Source organism: Carya illinoinensis, chromosome 16, assembly GCF_018687715.1.
Source record: "Carya illinoinensis cultivar Pawnee chromosome 16, C.illinoinensisPawnee_v1, whole genome shotgun sequence".
Lineage (NCBI taxonomy): Eukaryota > Viridiplantae > Streptophyta > Magnoliopsida > Fagales > Juglandaceae > Carya > Carya illinoinensis.
Genome location: NC_056767.1, coordinates 24,815,758 through 24,839,907, shown reverse-complemented (window position 1 = coordinate 24,839,907; position 24,150 = coordinate 24,815,758). Strand labels below are relative to the sequence as shown.

Below are 24,150 nucleotides of genomic sequence, written 5' to 3'. Positions count from 1 at the left end.
CATGGTCAGATTGATGGCAAAAGGATCGTGATTTAATCTTAATCTGGAGCTCCTTAGAAAATGTACACAGATTTTTTGGAATCATGTTGTTTGCCCAACCAGTATCACCCTGTACATGTCAGTTTTCATCCTTCTATGGCCACTACTCCCAAGATCTTAAAGCTTTCCCAACCATTTGATAGAACTCCACAAAAAGAAAAAATTTCAAAACATTGATTACAACAATTTCAATGGATTTGTATAAACAAATATACAACCTTGAGGATAGCTGCACTGTGATGGGGAAAAGGGGGATTTGAGAAAAAAGAATCACAATCTCAAATTGGATTGAATGTAGGGAAATCAACCCGTCACTTTCTCAGACTAGTCCAAGGCAATCTAGAACTTCACCCCAGATTTTTGCAGTCCAATGACACAGAGTATGATGGTATAGTTTGCTCTTCTAGCCTGCTTCTTCTGCAATTTGTGATGGCAGAGGCTTCTGATGGCCACTACCTGCGGATGTGCTTGGCCTGGGAACTTGAGAACTGGTTATTGGCTTCTGCAACGGCTTCAAATCAGCCATTATCTCAGCAAACGTGGGTCTCAATTTTGGGTCTCTAAAATGTTAAATTGGATCGTTTGTCAGGAATGCAGAAATGAATTTTGAGTATACTCAATAAACTGTAACAACAATGATAAACACAAAAATATAATTCCGATTCATAAGAGAAGTGAACCTTTTATGATCTTTCTCAATGGCATCATCATTATCTGCTTGGGCAACAGTTTATAGTTGGTTCTTTTAAAGAGAGCAGAGAGATCATGTCATGCAAAGGAAATCCAGTCCATCCTGAGTAGGAATGAATTGGACAAGATAGTTCTTTTGTAGAAAAGAAGATAAGAAGTTAAGCATTAACTAATTGGTAGCAAGAAGTGGTAGGGCTTAAATGGAATCACATTGGCAATGTTCAAGGTGTGTAGGGCTCCTCCATACAGCGAGAAGTGGTAGTAGTTACTGTAGTGTAAACATGGGAATAACAGTTGAAATTCATTCATTTGCCATGCAACATAAAAGGTAGTGTGTTCTGAAGAATTTGTATGACCTTGATTATGTTAGCATTAGAAGAATTTGTATATGGCCTTGACATGGCTCGCTCTAGAGAGAGAGAGAGAGAGAGAGGTGGGTTGCCCAGGGTTTTGACAGGGTTCAAGTGACACAACCTGGGCTGCACTCCAGCCAACGTGTTACTGGAGCAAGCATGTATTAATAGCTATGGTTATGTAAGGTAAGACAACAAAAGCGTTTGTGCATTGGACTTCTCGAATCAGCATAACAATATATAAACAATTAATGAGTGGATGGAAGAGAATAACCAAAACAATACTTACGTCTGCCAGCACTTTTCAATAATATCTGCAATGGCAGGATCCATATCATCTGGAATGTCAAGACGCCGATGTTGAAATCCAACTGCACCAACAACTTGCATTGGATTCATTCCCCCCCATGGTTGTTGCAATGTAGAGAGTTCCCACAGTATGACCCCAAAGCTATAAATGTCACACCTGCATATTGTATTACATGATGTAATAAAAAGCATCCATCCAGGGTGAGAAACAAGATACTGCATCGAAAAAGGCTTACTTTTCATTTGCAGGTTCATTTCTTAGCACTTCTGGGGCCATCCACTCAGCCTGAAGGAGTGCAATACAAGCATTAACTTATCAATACCAGTTCCAAGGGTTGCATACTTGCAATCCGAGACACATAGCAACAAGTCAATTATCAAGGAAGTAAAGCATATTGCAAGATGCATGAATACACAACGGGCATGACAGGAGCACAATATTTCAATTTTCCCAGATAAGTCAGTTCATTTAATGGAGATAAACCACGAGTTCCAGAGCAATATCACCAACCACCTATTGCAGTACCTTCCCTATTAACATTTCTTAGGGAAAAAAAAATACCTTTTAACATTATTATATAAATTATATGGTTGTCTCAAGTAACACCAAATGCATCCACCAAGAGTATCGAAGGTGCGTAGAAACTACATGTAGTCAAAAGAATATATCCAGCACCGAGACATGAATGTGATGCATTAACCAAAAAAACAGAATGAGAAAAAAAAAAAAAAAGGCTGGTTCAGCATGAGTAAAAAAGGATGAAAATTGTAAATGGCTTACTGTCCCTGCAGTTGACCTTGAAGAAAGAAATGTGCTATTCTTTATCCGTGATAAGCCAAAATCGCACACCTAAACATGCAGAGAAGTTCACATCATGCAGGATTAGGCATGGAAGATACATGAAATACATAGAGCAAGCTCAGTAAAGAGATGAGACACCACCTTCACAACCCAATTCTTATCAACTAGTAAATTTGGGGACTTCAAATCACGGTGCACTATTATGGGAGAGCAGTTGTGCAAATAATTCATTCCACGGGCCTGAAAGTTCAATCAAACAAAACAGACATTATTTCCAGCAAAGTTACAAATTACAGCAAATAGATGACTGGAACTGGAATAAAGAGCAAGAATGACAGAATCATACAGCATCAAGGGCCATCCTCAAGCGCCTTCTTTCATCTAATTGATTGTTAGGCCGGTGAATCAACCTATACAAACTACCTCTGCCCAAAAAAAAAAATTAAAAATTAAAAAGCAAATAAAAATAAAAGAGAGTAAAAAACTAGTTCTTTAGCATACCAATTGGCATAAATAATAAGTTACAAGAATTAACTTGTCAAGTCCTAATCAAATAGTATCATACTGGCAGAGCAAGTTTTTTAGAAGTTATTGATTAATTTGGTAAGCCATGTTGATTTTCTAGAGTTCCCAAGGGTTGAAGATACCACTGCATGCTTAAGTCTATATTTTTGAGGGGAAAAAAAAAAAAAACCATGAGTATACTTCTTTTTACAAAATATAGATGATTGTTTATTTGTCTACTGTGATAAAGCAAACGTAAAACAGCAACATGAATGTACTTCTCAGGAAAATTTTCCATTAATAGAAACTGAACTTTCTTAGATCTGTTTTCATGAAAGTATTTTCTTCTAATTTCCATTCAAGAGCCTCTTTTGAAGCCATTTCATTGGTTGTGTCCATGTCCATGTACGCACGAGTGTAATAGCGTGTGCTGTGTCACTTTCAAATAAATCAATGTCTGATAAGAAAAAGGAATATTCGTCTACTATGCAGCTAGAGCATACTGACAAGTCACGTTACTAATAAGGGCTTTTGTTCATAAGTTTAAATATGGAACACATTGCCTTCCATAAATATGGTCAGAACAAGAGCCTTTGAATACCTGGGAAGAAATTCAGTGACAATTGATAGATTTGGGGGACGTGTTACAGCTCCCATGAAGAGCACAACATTGGGATGCCTGAGTCTTTTCATTAACAGCACCTTGAAATTCAAACCACAAGTAGAACAAATGGTTTCAACAAAAATCTCCAGAGACTTAGAGATAACAATGACAGCTAGCAAAAGTCTTAAGTTGAGAGGAAGAAACCACAGGTACACTTTCCAAAATCCTGATCAAAATCCAGACAAATGTGTCCAGGCATCTCATCCCTTATTGTTATGTGTCGATAATACGCTCAATTAAAATAAGGCAATGAGGGCATGGAAAGTTTTGACAGCACAAGCAGGCTTTTAACTGAAGAGACCACAGAAATAACTCCAATTATGTATTGCGCTATAACTTCATCTCCTATGTGTCAATCAGCAATGAATAATATATTCTCCAAATTCAATGTGAGGGTCAAGAATGGCAGTAAATCAGATGTAAACCAGGAGATCAATTTCTTGAAAGTGACATCTTTCTAGCAATACTAAGCGGAAAAATCATATCAATTAAGGTGCAAACACAAAGCATTTAAAAAAAATGAAACTGTCTTATTTTCTTGTGAAACAGGAGCTAAGAACCCAAACAACTGTAAATGCAAAGAAATATTTAAAAGGGAAAAGCAGATTGTACCTCGCTTTTGAATTCCTCAAGTGATTGGCCATAAATATCCTGGTCTAGGAACCTCTTCACAGCCACTTCCTACAAAACCAAACATTGACAATAGGATCCAAACATTGAGTTTCCCAGAACATGAATTTGGCGCAAATGCAAGCAAGAAATCTGAAACAAACAGAAGATAGTGACATAGGGCTGGACAATTGATGTTTCTATTCCAACCTATACAACTGAAGTAACATCCCAAAATAAAGCAGATAATAAGGTTATAATATGTAGCTATGGAAGAGCAGTTTGATGGTCTTCACAGTGACACCTCGTGGAAAATGATACTGATTTGTTGATGTGGTACATATAAAGGGAAATAAATGAGTCAATGACCAAAGCTTTGAAGATAGTACAAGGACTGCAGAAAACCCCAAGGTTTTCTTTTTCAATACACTTTGTCATTGAATGGCAACCCAACTATGATTTTCTAGCTTTAGCTTCCAGGATTTTCCGATGTATTTTTTCTCTCTCATTAGTTGTCTGATATATACTCCCCATGTACATCAATATTGCCTTGTTCCTATTTCTTGATCATCAATAAAACTTATCTTTTCAAAAACAATATGCACTCTGGAATAGGAAGATGGTGATGATGCTTTGGACTTCAAATACATACAAAGGGTGGAAGAACTCCTCAAATGAATAAATCACAGACAGACCTTCCAAAGACTTAATTCAGATGAATAAACACAATGGAAGAAAATAAAATAAGAAAAGCTCAGTGTATCATATACACTGAAACTTGACCTATATGGGCATATCATTCAATAACCTGTGGAACTTTTCATCTCCTCATACAAAACCATGCCTTTTATTGTAGGCTTTACTTAACATCTGAAAGAAACAATGACCCTTATTCTTTGATAAACATCTAAGAATGTATTTACAATCTTCAGCAATAATCTGTTTTGGTTAGTTTATTAACTTCGAAAAATAAATACTCATGGAATTTAAGCTGTACTGCCATCAATTTTTATATCCGGTTCTTTAATGCCAAGTTTAGTAGGTAGAGGCTTTAGCCCACCTATGTTGATTGTATAGAACGCTAAACACTAAATCAACAGAAAGTCTCCATCATTCACATTGTATACAGTACTGTTTTCTCTGATCACGTGCTGTGACAGTATTCTTTTCAGGGTGCCTTTTTGGCCACATTTTGCATGTTGGTAATTCCATATATTTAAAAGGTAACTATGCATGCCATAATGAAGCTTTATAACCCACACACACAGACAATTACAGTACAAAATGCTCAACATGTCTGAAACCAAGGCGAAAGGAAAGGATTAGACCCATAGTAGACACCAGTATTACACCAGTATTATAAAAGATGCACCAGATTCATTCAGGGTCAGGATGGAAAACTCACAGTTCCATGCCAGTCTCCACGATATACCTCCCCATATGATCCTGCAGAACAAAGGATTAACCCAAAAAGATGAAATTAGACACATGGAAAACCATATGATATTATTATTCTTTAGAACAAAGTACAAGAACTTGATGGCATAATGCACAGGTAAGTACCAAGTCCGATACGCTCGCCCAAGGTGATTTCCTCCCATGGGATCTCACATTCGGCAACTTCATCAAGTGCGCCATCAGATTTTGTGCTTTCATTACCTGCCGATCTATCTGATATTCTCTCGCCTTCTGAAATGATGGCTCCAGAAGCATCATGATGTTGGTCACCCCAACCACATGGATCATAACAAGCTACATCTGCATCTCCATCACTTCTTGCACCCTGTTCATACTGCTTACTGACAGCAGCAGATGTTGCTACCACAGCTGCAGCAGTAGCAGTGGCAGCAGCTGCTACAGGAAGTTCAAGATTAGATTCAGTGCTCGACTTTGCTGCAGCGACAACCATTGAAGATGCAACAACAGCTGCTGCTGCTGCTGCTGCAGCAGCAACAGGCACTCTCTTAGTAAATTTCACGGGATTCAATACTTCAGGTTGTGATGAGATAAGCTGTCCAGTTCCTTCCCCTCTATCATCCTCAACACCTTTAAGATGCTCCAGTTGACTAGAGGAAACATTTTCTTTAGATTGCACTCTCTGGGGAGGTAAAGGTGGCAAAAAGCGAGCAGGGCCATGATCATCTTGACCTTTGAGCTCTTGTGTTTCAATCGCCTGCTTATTTTCATCCTTATATTCAGTTGGGGGCTTTGCCTCAACCACCAACACATCCAACTGCTCAGGATAAATTTCAGTGAACAAGTTTGGTGGAGCAACAACACCACTCTCAAGCAGCACATCATGAAGTTTCTGAGCTAATTGTGGATTCTCTTTGGCAGCATCAATCATGTATTTTGAAACATCTTTAACTTTCATTCTACGGAAGGCAGGGGAGCTAACCCCTTCAGTCCAAGAAGGAGATCTTGCATGCATGTAAGGATGACCAGGTCTGCCAGGATTCTCCTGCACTGGCACCTTCTCTACATTGGAGGGAGATCCAAAATCATCTGAGGATGACCTGTGCTCTTCCTCACTTTTGGTTAGCCTGATTATGCTTGCAGAAGTAGTGAAATCACCTTTGTCATCAGATTCTTTTCCTAAAGCAACTGAATTGCTGAGCCTAGACCTCTTGTCCAATGTCCCAAAGTCTGAGTGTTCCTCAAATGAACTTCCAACCCCACTGCTTGAAGAGGCCACATAAGAGGAGTCAACATCTCTAGACAAGGGACTTGCAGAATAAAAAGATTCATCATATTCTATATGCGACCCGGCTGCATCAGATGGAATAAGTGTACCAGGATCTGACATTAGATCAACAATATACTCCCTGTATTTCACATTATCAACATCTCAGAAACGTTAATGGCTTTGCAAATCCAAATGTAAGGAAAAAACGCATAGAACTAAATGAGGGAATTTCTGCTCTGATATCATTTGCAGCAGCAACTGACATTTAAAGAAAAAAAATTGCAAATAAACAGACGTAAATGACATCTTAAAACACCAATTTATGGGCACAGAATTATCTTCTAACTATTATATAAAATCATCAATGCCGTACTAATACCATGAGTGAGAAAGAAAAATAAAGCAACTAATATGCATAGCAAAATCATGTTTCAGCGAACAGAAAATAGATAACAAAATCCTGAATAATCCAACTGACTTGAGTCCACCACAAAAATAAACTAACAACAACAGTTACCTTCCATCATCAATCTTCACGAAGTTCATTGCCACATTGTCAGAACCCGTGTATTGCTGTCCTTTCACCAACCGGCATGGGAAGCCCACACTATCAGCCAAAACCTACATAACCACAGAAAAGTCTGAAGATGAGAGCTACTAGTGGATGACCATGATTCCGTACAACAAAGGAAACTAAGAGTTAGTGAATGACAGAGACATATAACATGAGGTCAGATGACCCAAGGAAAATGACAATTTTTTATCTATAAAGCTATCAAACAATATAAAAGGAAATAAAATCTAACGAAGACAGCTGACTCACAGGAGAAAGAACAGCTTCTAACAAATATACGGATGCCTTGATAGCAGGATAATCACAGTACTTGTCATAATGCAGTTGTTGATAACTGTTAGTGCAAAGAGGAACTACCCTTCAACATCATGGTAACAAATATTTGGCCAAACAAGCTCTAACATATCAAAAATCATAAAAGGGCACTAATCCTAATTCTGCCATCAAAGTATATACCTTACCCTCTAGTAGAAGTGATTTTAAATTTCAACTAGAACTGAGAAAGAAAACCACCCAAGACAATTTTTCTGCCTTCCATGCATCCGGCATAGAAATGACAAACCAGGTAGGGGGGCTGAGAGCTATAAATAATATTTTGTATGGAAAAGGTCCAAATGTTAGTGGGAGCCTTCATGAATCTCACCCTGGAATCAGCACAGAATGTACCCTATTATCTCCACAGACATAAAGAGGACTTAAGCTAGGCTACCTTTCTACTGATCTTGCCTCATTTAAAAAGAAGATTAAAACAAGAATAACAAATTATCTAGAAAACAGACCGAAATACATTGAACGATATTGCTTTTCTCATGACCACCTAAACAACTGACTGAGATTTTGATTAAGGCTCTTCAATACATAAACTAGGCAAGCACAGTCAAAGAAATTAAGATTTCATACGAATTCAACCAAAGGACGCAAACAGAAAATACACTCGCAATGGACACACTTGAACATTCTGAATATTTGGAGCTAAAGATCATGGTCCCCATCCTGCACCAACTTTGGAGGACAGACTGACATCCTATAAGATGAGTTCATGTACAATTCTTAGAACAAGGTGTTTATTGGAGGACGAGTTTTGTTGAACTCAAGATTTCAAGTTTCATGTGATTATAAATCTACACATGGATTTTGATGATAACAAATGAATTCAAAGAATAAAGAAGTCTCAAGCTCAAGTTGTCTACACAATGGAGTCAAGCACATCAAGGAAACAAGCATGAGCAAGAAGGGAACAAGTTCACATTAAAATTATAGAGTAATGTTGTAAATCTCTTCAAAATTCGAAATTAGGATTAATGCTCAAAATTAATATTTTATCATAAAGCATTAAAATACATTTTCCACATGTGCATGAATATTTTTGAAAATTAAATTTGAAAATTTTGAAAGATGATTGATTGTCATCTTTTGCATGTGCATGCCTTGATTAAAGGGTTGAACTTTGAAAATATTAAAGATGATTGATTGTCATCTTTCACATGTGCATGTTTTATTTGAATATTTTCAAAAGTGATTGATGCTTTTTTAGACTTATACAAAAAGTAAAAGATTAGGTTTGAATTTTTTGAAAATGAAAGTGTGCTCATTTTGTCATATGCCAAAAGTAAAAGATTAGGTCTGATTTTTTTGAAAAAGTGAATGATGTTGTCTTTGACAATTGAGAAAGAAGAACCTTTTATTTGAATTCTTTGAAAAAGTGAATGATGTTGTCTTTGACAATTGAAAAAGAAGAACCTTTTATTTGAATTCTTTGAAAAAGTGAATGATGTTGTCTTTGACAATTGAAAAAGAAGAACCTTTTATTTGAATTTTTTGAAAAAGTGAATGATGTTGTCTTTGACATGTGAATCTTTTTAAATTTGAATATGAAGTCTCATATGCCTATAAATAGATCATTTGAGAGCTTCACATTCACAACACCAAGAGCATACAACATTCATTCAAAGCTTTCATTCTCTCTTCTCTAAACATTGAGCCTTAATCCTTGTTCATTTTGAGAGATATAGCTTGCGCTGTATTGTTCTTATTTCACTCGTTGAGGAGTGTTTTCTGATAACCTACCCACTATCAGCTTTTGTATCAGAAAAAGGGTGTGTATAACCCTTGTGTGTGTAGAAAGTATTCTACACAGGGAATAGTTGAATCACCACGTGTAAGGTGATTGCAAGTGTAGAGGGTGTTCTACACGGATCCTTTGTAGCGGTGTTGTTCAAAGGTGTAATAGGTTTCTATCTCCACCTGAAGGAGGTTGAATAGTGAATTTGGGAATCCTCAAGGGGTAGCTTGAGGCGAGGACGTAGACAGTGGGGCCGAACCTCGTTAACATACTGAGTTTGCTTCTCTCTTACCCTTACTCTTTATATTTATTGTTATTTCATATTTTGTTTATATTTTATATTATATATTTGATTTATAATTGTTATTTTTTTTAATACAACTCAATTCACCCCCCCTCTTGTGTTAGTCATCTGGGCAACAATTGGTATCAGAGCTAAGAGCTCTATTATAAGATTAACTATCTTTTGAGTTAAGATCTTATGGCTAACATTGCAGCTTCATTTGGTGAAGGTCAATCTAGTAGTCGGCCTCCACTCTTTTGTGGAGATAATTACTCATTCTGGAAAGTTAGAATGAGAATATTTCTTCAAGCTCAAGGTAGAGAAATATGGAAATGTATTGTAAATGGACCTTATATTCCAACAAAAGTGGTTGGTGGAGTAAAGGTCAAAAAGGAAGAAGAAGAGTTTGATCGTGAAGACGATAGACTTTATACTTTAAATTTAACTGCTATGAATTTATTATATAATGCTCTTAATGGAAATGAGTTTAATAGAATAATGAATTGCGCTACGGCAAAGGAAATTTGGGATAACTTGGAAGTAACTTATGAAGGAACTTCGCAAGTCAAGGAATCAAAAATTTATATTCTTACACATGAATATGAAATGTTTAAGATGAATGATGATGAATCTATTTCTAGTATGCACACTCGTTTTACTAACATCATAAACAGCTTGACAGCTCTTGGCAAAGTTTATTCCAAGGTGGAGATAGTAAGAAAAATTCTCAACTCTTTAACCAAACGTTGGGAATCAAAAGTTACAGCGATTCTTGAAGCTAGAGACCTCAAGAAGCTCGAAGTCAATGAACTCATCGGGTCACTTATCACCCATGAGTACACATTGAAAAGAGGAGAAGAAGAAGGAAAGCCAAAGAAGAGCTTAGCACTTAAAGCTGTTCCTCATGAAAGTGAAAGTGATGAAGATGAGGAAAATGACGATAAAGATGAAGAAGTTGCGATGATAACAAGAAGAATTCAGAGGTTCTTGAAGAAAAATAGAACTCCTCCGAGGAAATCTTTCAAAAAGTTTTCCAAGAAAGATTCAGGTAAAAACGACACTTTAATTTGTTATAAATGCAATAAACCTGGTCATATCAAGCCAGATTGTCCTCTGCTAAAGAAAGATCGAAACAAGGGCAAGAAAGCAATGAAAGCTACATGGGATGATGATTCAAGTAGCTCAGATAGTGAAGCAAGCAATGAAGAATCAGCAAATCTTTGTCTTATGGCTAAAGATGACATTGAGGTAACAAATCTTGATAATATTGAAAATCCTTCATATGAAGAATTGCAAAATGTTTTAGAAGAGATTTATGAGGAATTTGAAAAATTGGGTATAAAGTATACTGCTTTGAAAAAGAAAAATTCTTCTTTAACAAACGAAATTGAAATTTTAAGAAAAGAAAGTATCATTTTGAAAGATGAAAATCTTGAATTGAATAAGAAGAAAACCGATTTAGAAAATATTGTTGAAAACTTTACGAATGGAAAAAGAAATTTTGAAAAACTTCTTGGTAGTCAAAGATGTGTTTTTGACAAGGCAGGTTTGGGATATATGCCAAAACAAAAATACAAACCTTATAAAAATTTCTTTGATAATCATTCTACCTCAAAGACTAATATTCAAAATTCTTTTCATAAAAATAATTTTGTCAAAAAAGGATATTATTATAATCATTCAAGTTTTTCATATATGTCACATGCTATTTGTAATTTTTGTAATAGAAATGGTCATAATTATCATACTTGTCCTATTAGAAGAAATCATACAATGACTATTAGGGCCATATGGGTACCTAAAAATCTTGTTTCTTCTAATACTAATAAATAAAGGACCCAAAGAACTTGGGTACCAAGAAAAATCATTTTAATTGTTTTTATAGGTATGCATGAAGTCATCCACAAGCAAAAATAAGTGGTTTTTAGATAGTGGATGTTCAAGACACATGACGGGAGACAAGACTAAGTTCTTTGATCTTAGATCTAAAGAAGAAGGACACGTGACATTTGGAGACAACTCGAAAGGGAAGATCGTGGGAATAGGTAAAATTGGTAATGAATCTTCTCTCATAATTGAAGATGTTCTACTTGTTGAAGGTTTAAAACATAATCTTTTGAGCATAAGTCAATTATGTGATAAAGGATTTACAGTTACTTTTAAAATGGATAAATGCATTATTTTGAATGATCATGATTGTAATATTTGTTTTATTGCTTTTAGAAACAATAATGTTTATACAATTGATTTTGAAGAAATTACCTCACAAGATGCTATTTGCTTGTCAGCTCAAAATGAAACTAGTTGGTTATGGCATAGAAGATTAGGTCATGCCAACATGGAACTTATTTCCAAACTTTCAAAAAATGATCTTGTGAGAGGTTTACCAAAAACATATTTTCTTAAAGACAAAATTTGTGATGCATGTCAATTTGGTAAACAAACAAAAACTTCTTTTAAAACTAAGAAACATATTTCCACTACTAGACCATTGCAACTGATACACATGGATCTTTTTGGACCAAATAGAGTTGCAAGTCTAGGAGGAAAATATTATGCATTTGTTATTGTTGATGATTTCTCTAGATATACTTGGGTCATCTTTCTTGCTCATAAAGATGAGGCACATAATGCCTTTACCAAGTTATGCAAGAGAATTCAAAATGAAAAGGGCTATACTATTTCAAGTATCCGAAGTGATAGGGGAAAAGAATTTGTTAATAAAAATATTGAAACATTTTGTGATGAAAACGGTTTTATTCATAATTTTTCTGCTCCTCGAACTCCTCAACAAAATGGGGTAGTAGAGAGGAAAAATAGATCTCTTCAAGAGATGGCAAGAACAATGCTCAATGAGAACAACTTGCCTAGTTATTTTTGGGCCGAAGCGGTAAGTACTGCATGTTATGTTATAAATAGAGTTATGTTAAGGTCTAAATTAGATAAAACCCCCTATGAGCTTTGGAATGAGAAAAAGCCCAACATTGGTTACTTTCATGTATTTGGATGCAAATGTTTTATTTTGAATGACAGAGATAATTTAGGCAAGTTTGATGCAAAATCTGATGAAGGTATTTTTCTCGGGTATTCTACTAATAGTAAAGCTTATAGAGTATTCAACAAAAAGACTTTAACTGTACAAGAATCTATGCATGTAGTATTTGATGAATCTAATTCTCCACTCTCCAAGAAATCTATTGATGAAGAAATAGAAGGTATAAATAACACAGAAAGTCTCAATCTCAACAAAGAGAAAGCAATAGAGGAAGTTCAACATGGAGCCATCAGGAAAGATCATCAAAATTTAATACAAGATGCAACCAAACAGTGGAAATTTGTGAAAGATCATCCAGTGGAACAAATTTTGGGAGAACCTTCACAAGGTGTAAGTACTCGATCATCTCTTAGAAATATTTGTAATCATACTGCTTTTCTATCTCAAATTGAACCCAAAAATATTGATGACGCACTTCTTGATGAATCTTGGATTCTAGCTATGCAAGAAGAGTTGAATCAATTTGAAAGAAATGATGTTTGGACACTTGTTCCTAGACCCAAAAATTATACTATTATTGGAACAAAATGGGTTTTTAGAAACAAGAAAGATGAGTCTGGAGTCATTACTAGAAATAAGGCTCGACTTGTAGCCCAAGGTTTTAATCAAGAAGAAGGAATCGATTATGATGAGACATATGCACCTGTCGCAAGATTAGAAGCTATTCGAATGCTACTTGCATATGCTTGTTATAAAGATTTCAAACTTTTTCAAATGGATGTTAAAAGTGCTTTCTTAAATGGTTTTATAAATGAAGAGATATATGTTGAGCAACCTCCAGGTTTTGAAAATCATATTTTCCCAAATCATGTTTTCAAACTCACAAAAGCACTATATGGACTTAAACAAGCTCCTAGAGCTTGGTACGAGAGACTCAGTGGTTTCTTGATTGAAAAAGGTTTTTCAAGAGGAAAAATCGACACAACTCTTTTCATTAAATATGAAAATGATGATATTCTTTTGATTCAGATTTATGTTGATGATATAATATTCGGTGCTACTAATGAAAATATGTGTCAAGTTTTTGCTAAGACTATGCAGGAAGAATTTGAGATGAGCATGATGGGTGAACTTACATTCTTTCTCGGATTGCAAATTAAGCAAGCAAAAAGTGGGACATTCATCAATCAATCAAAATATATTAAGGAATTACTGAAGAAGTTTGGGATGGAAAATGCTAAGGAAATTGGAACACCAATGAGCCCATCAACTAAACTTGATAAAGATGAATCCGGTAAGCCAGTTGACTCGAAGATATATCGAGGTATGATTGGTAGCTTATTATATTTAACAGCCAGTAGACCAGATATTATGTTTAGTGTGTGCTTATGTGCACGTTTTCAATCATCTCCAAAAGAATCACATTTAATTGCAGTTAAGCGCATTCTTAGATATCTTAGTGGTACAATTAACCTAGGGTTATGGTACCCTAAGCACACATCTTTCGATCTAATCAGCTACACAGATGCAGATTATGCTGGCTGTAAAATAGATCGAAAAAGCACTAGTGGAGCATGCCATTTCTTAGGTCATGCATTAGTTTCCTGGTTTAGTAAAAAACAAAATTCTGTTGCACTATCTACTGCTGAGGCAGAATATGTTGCTGCGGGTAGTTGTTGTGCTCAAGTTCTCTACATGAAGCAACAACTTGAAGATTTTAAACTCATGTATAATCACATTCCAATCAAATGTGATAATACAAGTGCTATAAATCTTTCAAAGAACCCAATACAACATTCTAGAACTAAGCATATTGAAATAAGGTATCATTTTCTTCGAGATCATGTGCAAAAAGGTGATATAATGTTAGAGTTCACAAACACACACGATCAGTTAGCAGATATTTTCACAAAACCTTTACCAGAAGATAGATTATGTATGATCAGAAGAGAAATAGGTATGATGCATGCTATGAATATCTCTTAAAAGATAGACCAGAGTCAATAAAAATAGAGATAGATTTTTTTTAATACTTTTACATAAATTTGAGATTCTTAGCCTCATGTTTGAGACGCTCATTCTCTTCATACAATATCATGTCATTCTTATTCATGGGAACCGGCAAGCGGAATGAAGAATCTAATAAAGATTTCAACTGTTTATTCTTCTGCCGAATGATTCCTTCCCTTGTGTGAGACTCTTGAACAATTTGTTGAAGTACAACAATTTGTTCTTTGAGCTTTTCAACTTCGTGATTTTTGGCTTGTAGCCGCTGAGAAAAAGCCACAATAGAGGAAGAGTAGCGAGTCCCAAGACTCACCAAGTCATAAATAGCATCAGAATCTGACTTATTAGTCAGATTATTATTTTCTTGCTGCAACATGGCACCAATGGTAGCTGCAGAAAGAACAGGAGGTTGAGATGCAGAATGCCTCATGGATGGATCTAGAGAAATGTTAGAAGAATGAGCCATTGAGAAAAGAATAGAAGGCTTAAAACGAGAATGCTGAAGGAATGCAAATGAGTTATAGAGATGAGATGAAAACTTGATGCGGATTAGATGAACTTCAGGACTGATTTTATAGAGATAGCATAAAGAATAAGACAAACTATTTTCTCTTCAAATCTTATTTAGTCAAAAGAAATACAAGATATGCTGGACACACATTGTCAAAAGTTTTCTTACTAAGCCAGCGAGATTAACAGTAGATTGTCCCTATTTTTCTAGTAAACGATGAACCTCTGCTGTTATCTGCCGATATTGACCTTGTATCTGAACCCTTTCTCGTTACAGCTCTTCTATTCGTGGTTGCAGATCATGAGCATACCAATCTGCAAATTTTTTCAACTCTTGGTTTTCTTGCTTTAGCCTTTTATTCTCACTATCCTTATTAGCAAGCTTCTGTCGTAACTCAGATATTTGCATGTTAAGATGATCAATCTCACTCACCCTCGCCATTAACCTTCGAGACATGATCGTAACAGAGGCGGCATATTGATTACTGAGCATTCTTGATTCTGCAATAATCTCAGAATCAGCCTTACTAGAAAAACGGTTCACTGCTCCTATCATGGTATTGACGGCCTCAGGAGAGAAGATTGATGATTGATGCGTCAAGGGTTCCTGATTCAAGTCTGGAACATTAGTGGAAGAGAATTACTCAGCCATTCTATCGTTGTGGAAAAACAGAACTCAGGTCAAGAAGTGATTATTTTTTTGGCATCCGATAGATGAAAATGATCATTTTTTTATAGAAACTCGGAGCCTTCAATCCCGTTTGTCAACAACATCAGGCGATTGTTTAAATCTTCAGCCGTATTAAATTCATAGAGTTAGGCCTCGAGGCTTTGCAGCACTTGTCGGGTCACGGACGGCTCCATTTTTCAACTATCTACAGTGACTATTAAACGCATCGTTTTCTTCAGTCCATTTTCTTGTTGCGGATCCTTTTTAATGATGCCAAAAGGGGGAGAAGTGTTAGACTAGAACATTAACATTGTTTAAATTGCTAAACTTGTTATATATGCTTGGAATTATATTTATACTTTTGCTTGAAAAACTAACGCATATTTTCAGGGGGAGCTTAAGTATTAATATAGGTTTCAAGTTCTATCAAATATTTGTCATCATCAAAAAGGGGGAGATTGTTGAACTCAAGATTTCAAGTTTCATGTGATTATAAATCTACACATGGATTTTGATGATAACAAATGAATTCAAAGAATAAAGAAGTCTCAAGCTCAAGTTGTCTACACAATGGAGTCAAGCACATCAAGGAAACAAGCATGAGCAAGAAGGGAACAAGTTCACATTAAAATTATAGAGTAATGTTGTAAATCTCTTCAAAATTCGAAATTAGGATTAATGCTCAAAATTAATATTTTATCATAAAGCATTAAAATACATTTTCCACATGTGCATGAATATTTTTGAAAATTAAATTTGAAAATTTTGAAAGATGATTGATTGTCATCTTTTGCATGTGCATGCCTTGATTAAAGGGTTGAACTTTGAAAATATTAAAGATGATTGATTGTCATCTTTCACATGTGCATGTTTTATTTGAATATTTTCAAAAGTGATTGATGCTTTTTTAGACTTATACAAAAAGTAAAAGATTAGGTTTGAATTTTTTGAAAATGAAAGTGTGCTCATTTTGTCATATGCCAAAAGTAAAAGATTAGGTTTGATTTTTTTGAAAAAGTGAATGATGTTGTCTTTGACAATTGAGAAAGAAGAACCTTTTATTTGAATTCTTTGAAAAAGTGAATGATGTTGTCTTTGACAATTGAAAAAGAAGAACCTTTTATTTGAATTTTTTGAAAAAGTGAATGATGTTGTCTTTGACATGTGAATCTTTTTAAATTTGAATATGAAGTCTCATATGCCTATAAATAGATCATTTGAGAGCTTCACATTCACAACACCAAGAGCATACAACATTCATTCAAAGCTTTCATTCTCTCTTCTCTAAACATTGAGCCTTAATCCTTGTTCATTTTGAGAGATATAGCTTGCGCTGTATTGTTCTTATTTCACTCGTTGAGGAGTGTTTTCTGATAACCTACCCACTATCAGCTTTTGTATCAGAAAAAGGGTGTGTATAACCCTTGTGTGTGTAGAAAGTATTCTACACAGGGAATAGTTGAATCACCACGTGTAAGGTGATTGCAAGTGTAGAGGGTGTTCTACACGGATCCTTTGTAGCGGTGTTGTTCAAAGGTGTAATAGGTTTCTATCTCCACCTGAAGGAGGTTGAATAGTGAATTTGGGAATCCTCAAGGGGTAGCTTGAGGCGAGGACGTAGGCAGTGGGGCCGAACCTCGTTAACATACTGAGTTTGCTTCTCTCTTACCCTTACTCTTTATATTTATTGTTATTTCATATTTTGTTTATATTTTATATTATATATTTGATTTATAATTGTTATTTTTTTTAATACAACTCAATTCACCCCCCCTCTTGTGTTAGTCATCTGGGCAACAAGTTTGATCTGATCTACATTTGTCAACATAAGTTGACTTCGCAAAAGCAGCCCCCAAACTTGTCGACCCGTTAATATAGTCATTCAAAGTTCTCTTAAGTCTGCTGCAGAAGCTAGCTCAAGAAGAGTGTTTACAACATGGAGCAAGAAGTTAATCATAGTCCAGGATAGCTAATAACTTGTTATAAGAACAGGAGGCAGAAGAGTGAGCTATTAAATGCATCAATAACTCAGATAAGATATTCCTTAAGTTGTATTAAGGTGGTATAATTTTTTTTTGATAGGTAAAAGTAAATTTTATTAATGAAGAGGCATAGCCTGAGTACACAAGCATCAAATTTTAGAAAAGCAAGACATATCCCATAGTATGCTGAATGCATATTCAAATAGCTTAAAATAATCTCAGAAAAATAAAATAATTCTAAGAAGCAAGCACATATAGTTGTCAAGATCTTAGAATTATGCTGAATGAACATTAGGGTTAAAAAAAGCCAGGCAGGCACCTTAAACAACAATGCACGGTGACGAGCCAATCCAATTGTCAAAGAACCCAGTGGCAAAACCATGCTACCAAGGGTTGCTTTCAAACTGTAACTGAGACTTCGCCATGCCCTCAACATGTTGTCAGGATCCCCAACTGGTCCACCCATATAGTCAGCAACTAAAATAGCAAGCGTTCGCACCAAATTACTACCTACGAAAACGAGAGAATTGGACCTTGATTTAACAGCTAGCTCTAGAGCTTTCTGCTCAAGTTTCAACAAATTAGCGTCAGCAGCCCTATTGACCAAAACTGCTTCCCAGGTGACTCTGTCTGACACTGGTGTTCCCTGTAGATCAACAAGGGAAGGCATTCTTTCTGAAGTTGACTCAGTCATAACTCCATACAGGTCATAGAAGCCATCTGAGATCTTGTCATCATAGCTAAGAGAATTGTAATTCTGTGAAGCATGAATAAATCTACGATATGAGATAGGTTAGAAAAGAATATACACGTTCAGATATGAGAAAATGAAGGTTTTTACAGATATAAGAAAAGAATAATCCTGTATAGTTATTTAGTTTCCAGTTTATCCACAAATAGATAAATCAAGCACTCAGGAAATATAATAGTAACTTATCAAATCAAATAAAAATAGATTTCAAGAGATTTACTTCCCCTTTTATGCTGAGATATGACCAACACAAATTGGTAAACCCTCAACAAAACAATCTTTTTTTTTTTTCAACTTTACAACAAAAGCAAGATGCAGGACTACTATCTTGTTGATCTCCAGTAACAATGGATCATTTATTAAAGAAATAGGAGTGTGACATAGATTTCCTGATTAATTTGTTGTCATATGCATTGCATTGGCATGAGAGAAACCTTGGAACAAAAATGTGAAGCTAGAATTACAAAACAAAAGAACTGAAAAAAAAAAAAAAAAAGTGAACTAGAAAAGAAGATAAACTTGTAAACAAGACTATGCCACAGATATTAGGTCTTAAATTCTTAAAACTTTACCGAGAAGGACAAGAACATCCTATACATACAGCTAAATAATTAGTAGAACTACTCAAAATTGGAGATAACTAGTTCTGCTGGTCCTGCCTTGAAGTGCCTTCGCTAACACACTATCACTGCAAAGCAGCTTTGACGGTGACTCTCAACAACATTGCTTACATATGGGAATGCGACTAACATTAATCCAGTTGAAGTGTCGCTTTCATTACATTAATAGGATTAAAGGACAAGGATCACAGGAGCTACGAGAGTGACAATGACGCTTTCCCAAATTTTTTCCCTATTTCCCTACACAGCTCTTTAAATCGCATGCTTAAACCATCCAGTTCATCAAAAAGCATTTTTCAACTTAATAGAAGCATCATCTGCATATATGAACAGGAGCAGAATTAAACTTGCTTTAGCCATAAATAGTTTTGGTAACATACCAGTTTATACACTACAAGCGGACTACGAGTTCTTATAACGATTGTGATCGTAAAAAATATAACTAACAGTAGCAAGTCAACGAAACTGAAATCAGGAAGCAAAAGAAAGGGCGAAACTTACCCAGTATCGATAGGCAACAACTTCAGCCGGAGTATTATCAAGAGCACAAGAGCCCAAACTGATCTGCTTTACAGCCTCGATCTGAACTGCCTCGGGATCCTCCCTGGCACTCAACTCCAAAGCCAGTTGTATCTGATACTCCTCCTCTATATCAGGATCCCTCGAGTTGCTAGAAACTGAATCACGCCTAGCTGCATCCATACCATCTAAATTACCAATACCCGCCAAATCAGAGGGTTCCGTTTTTTCTTCCCCAGTCACATTCGAAGAAGACGGATGACTGGGGCTACCTCTATTAGCAACTGAATTCAACCAACCCGAGAGCCCCAAAATGGGTCTATTCTCAGAATTATGATGGAACCGAGAGTGCACAATCCTATCAGGGGACGACCCTTCATTAGACGTATTCACCTTCGATGAAGTAGACCCTTCTGCATCTTCCGATTGATTGGACACGATATGAAGCTTCTTAAGAAGATTCTTCATATTATTTCACAAAGCTAAGATTTTATTTGCTAAAGAAGTGAAATCTGGCCATAAACCTCTCCATTGTCTTGGGGAAAGCATGAAATGATAGTCACTATTCTACCGCAAAAGTAGAGTTCAAACTAATCCAAAAGGCCTCTTTTGTCCGACATCCCCTACACTCCACAAGTGACCCCAAACCAAACTCTCAAATCCAAAATCCGAAACAAAGATCATAGGCAATATCCAGAAAAGCTTGCACAATCCCAGATGCTTGAATTGAAAGCTAACACCCTCCTTCTCGAAGAACGGGAGAGAACGCGTCTTAAAGACAGAGAATAAACAAGTATAAAGCAAAGAACGAAGAGGACACGACCTACACCAAAATCAGAACTTTGATGTATCATGACCCGCGAGAAGCAGGAACAATAAGAAAAGGAGAATACCCAGATTGAGAAAACTACATCTTACTCGGATATAGAAAAGAAGCGCACATAGAAAAGAGAGAAGCGTCCCTTGGAGAAGTTTGAAAAGGGGGCAGGTAAGGTAACACAGGCTGAGACAGCAAAGACCAGCAAGTGGGAGAGACTAGGACCTCGTATAAAAGAATGACCCACTTGAGCTTCGAGGCCGATGGATTTCACGGTCCCATGAAAAGGTAAATTGGTGGCAAACACAACCAACTGGCTCTCTCTCTCTCTCTCCCTCGCACTCTCTGTCTCTAACTCCAAAGTGTGGGTGACAAGAGTTGGAAACTTTGGTGGGTGATCTGCACAAAATTGGAATACTAAAGACTAAAGAGCAGCTTGGGCATTATCATTCTTTGCAAATCAACTTTTGCTATTTCGAGCAAAGTAGCAAACCTTGGATTTTGTCATATAGGGTAAATGTCACAAAATTTTCTAAATCTTTAGGAAAATCTTTAGATATATGTTTTTGTGAGATCTCGTGAGGATGGTGACTTCCTAACAAAAACTTTTAGATTTAAAAAGAAAAAAAAAATGTTTAGATAGGTTGTGGATGGAGTTTGTAAAGTAAAAGTGAACTTTTGTGAGAGGTTTTTGTCCAAGAAAATGTTAATCAAACCGAATGTAAGGACCCGATAAAATATACCGATGTGCATTTCTCTCCATTTTCTTTTTTATTATTTAAAAAAAATAAAAAATAAAATAAACAAAGAGAAATGAACAAAATGTCCCCGTAGCATGCACCCTCCTCTTGTTAATGTAAAATTGTGTTAATTTAAAATGACGTAAACTAATATAAATTGTTAAATAAAATATATTTTTTAGGAGATGAAAATCTGTCTTAGCTGACTTTGTCCAAACATCTACACGGCAAAACCTCTCTTGTTTTCAGAGAAATTATTGCTAATTTCTCAAATTACTACCAATTGCTTTTATTTTTTCACAATCTTAGTGGTTCTTTTAATCAAGGGTGAAAAGTGAATTGATCAATATAATTTTAAGTGTATAAATCTCACATATTTTTTTTTTAAAAAAAAATTAGATCAGTCTTAATTGTATAAAAAAAAAACCCCATTTTTATAATAGATTTTACTTTTTTTTAAAAAAAAAAAGATAAGCGAGAATTGTACATTCCAAAACTGTATCTGGCATTATCTGTGTTAAGATTATCAAAATTTTAAAAGTCACTTATAAAATTTGATAATTTAATGGAAAATTTAATAAATGGTGGTAAGTGAGGTCCCTTTTAGATGTTGAGATGAAATATCACTTAACACATACTTTTCAATTTCAAATATTAACTTTTTTATCTAATTATTATCTAGTATTACAACTTTTTCAAATTTTCGGATAAAATATAAAATAAAATAAAAAGAAATGATATTAAAAAGTTATAGTCTAATAATATTTTAACTTTATAATATTTTTATTTAATTTTTTCTTTTTCCTTTTTCAAAATCCCATAAAAATTTTAACTTAAACTATTTTACAACTATTCACAAATTATTTTATTATTATTCACAAATTTCTCATCTCATCTAATCTCAACATCAAAACGAGACATGAGTATAAAATGAAGTTTCCTCTTTCCTTTTTGTTTATAATCATTTCACTTAAAAAAGAAAGCAAATATTCAATTTCACAATTAAAATGTCTCTTACACCAAAAGATGGAACTTGGTTTTCAAAGGAGTTCAAAGAACTACGATTTTCTTAATTCCATAAAAAAGCATAGAGTATATATGTCATAGGAAAAAGTTCAGAGAATTCAAATACTATGACCAAGTTTGAAATGCTGAGTTTAATAAGAAGTAAGAACCCAATAGAATCTTTGCAAATAGCAAGGCCAAGGTGCATATATACTCTTGAACTTTACATTCTTTCATCGATATTGAGCCGTATGTAGTAGGAATCCAAGTTATAGGTCAAATTTTAAGTATTATGCTTTCTATAATTTAAAGAAGTAAGGTCTACTTATTATGTATATACAAGAAGTGCTAATCCTGAGGGGTAGTTCAGTTAATCATGTTTTGGATTTGCTCCCCAATAGTTACCAGTTCAAATCCCTTCAGGATCATTAGAGATTTACCTGAACATTAACTTCAGAGTTTCGTGAGATTAGTCGAGGTGTGCGCAAGTTGGCCCGAACATCCACGAATTTTAAAAAACAAAAAAAAAAAAGTATATACAAGAAGTGCTACAACTAAAATGAGATCTCATAAATATAAATTCATAAGCTGTCATAGCTTCATATAATACTAGTTTTATAATCTAACGTAGTACATCAAACCACGTTAATTTATATATTTATTTTAATAGAATATCGTTGGGAAGAAATATATAATAAATTTGTGAAGAATTATGATTAGATAAAAACAAGTTATAATTAATGCTATTTTATTGTTGGCAATTGGGTGGATTTATTGCACGAAGCAAGTTTCTATCAGGAAACATGAATCCTTCCAAATGAATGACAAGGACATTTCTTTTTTTTAAGCCCTTTTCATCAAACTGAAAATGACACAAGATACACTTTTTCAAAGCCTTACTTGTTTTAATTCAACTTAAAATGATTACTTTGAGTATATTTTCATCCATTATTGAATCCTTAAAACCATTTTAAATAGGTTAATTAGGTGGATGTCTAATGTTTATCCAAATTAGGATAATAAAAGGAAAACATATTTTTTTCTTTGGTCCTATATATATATATATATATATATATATATATATATATATATATATATTATGATGTTGCCCTAATTAATTGGGGTCACAAGGAGCTTTCCGGCCTACCTCTCGAAGCTACTTCGTTTTATAATCACAATACTTTTGTGCTTTCCAAATTGAAAGTGATGGTAGAAAATTTGTATACCTCAAAAAATTTTATTTTATTTTTTATTTTTCGGTATTTAAGATTTGATCGTCAAGATTATATAACGTAGCTTATTAATTATTTTTTCATTTATTAATAGACGTCACATATGGATGTTATGTGGACTATTGATCAATTTCCAATAATATTTTGGAAAAATATAATTTTTTTTTATTTTTTATTCTATATTTGTGTGCTTCTTTAATCACTAACAAGAAAAATAAACATGTCTCATATTTTCTACCACCCATTTTTTCTTTTTCTTTTTTTCTGTTTCTTTTCTTTTTTCTTCTGTGCCATTAGATTTATTTAATTTCTTTTTTAATTGGTAGGAAGGGTTTGATTTGACCCCTTGCCTCGTTTGGTTACACAGTTCATATGAGATAATATGAGATATTTTGTTGAAAGTTATTTTAATATTATTTTATTTTTGAATTTGAAAAAGCTGAATTGTTTATTACATTTTATGTGAAAATTTGAAAAAATTATAACGATTAAATAAAATAAAATAGTTTATTTTTGTATAACCAAACCAAATCTTATTCAAAATAGGTTTCTATCTGATGTCTATCAGTTTATTTGTGTGAATATTTTGAAATTAACAACTATCAATTAATTTTGCCTTGTTGATGCTTCACTATCTATCACTTTCTTCTTTCTTTCAAGTTTTTTTTTTTTTTTTTTTTTCTCATCATTGAAAGTTTTTATCATTTTTCTCACTTCAAAGTCAATT

The 24,150-nt window shown here is 34.6% G+C and overlaps 1 protein-coding gene across 5 annotated transcripts; it reads right to left on the bottom strand.

Annotated features, from left to right (window-relative positions):
* Nucleotides 1-10: 10 nt before the first annotated feature.
* LOC122299117 (probable serine/threonine-protein kinase SIS8) lies at nt 11-20,854 on the bottom strand. Of its 5 annotated transcripts, none has more exons than XR_006239594.1 (14): nt 19,612-20,852; nt 18,059-18,496; nt 7,174-7,277; nt 5,534-6,795; nt 5,376-5,416; nt 3,974-4,042; nt 3,299-3,399; nt 2,540-2,618; nt 2,335-2,433; nt 2,173-2,241; nt 1,628-1,677; nt 1,372-1,548; nt 720-832; nt 457-599 (listed from the first exon to the last, which is right to left on the bottom strand). XR_006239594.1 is itself a non-coding variant. In XM_043109083.1 (14 exons), the coding sequence occupies exons 2-14, from the start codon at nt 20,095-20,097 to the stop codon at nt 1,035-1,037; spliced, it is 3,171 nt and encodes a 1,056-aa protein (XP_042965017.1). In that variant the 5' UTR covers nt 20,098-20,452; nt 20,548-20,854; the 3' UTR covers nt 841-1,034. The 5 variants fall into 5 exon arrangements, 4 of the variants coding, with proteins under 4 accessions (XP_042965018.1, XP_042965017.1, XP_042965020.1 ...); XM_043109083.1 differs by lacking the exons at nt 457-599; nt 720-832 and adding an exon at nt 841-1,230 and having other exon boundaries at nt 19,612-20,452; nt 20,548-20,854; XM_043109084.1 differs by lacking the exon at nt 720-832 and having other exon boundaries at nt 11-599; nt 19,612-20,849.
* Between the last annotated feature and the right edge of the window lie 3,296 nt (nt 20,855-24,150).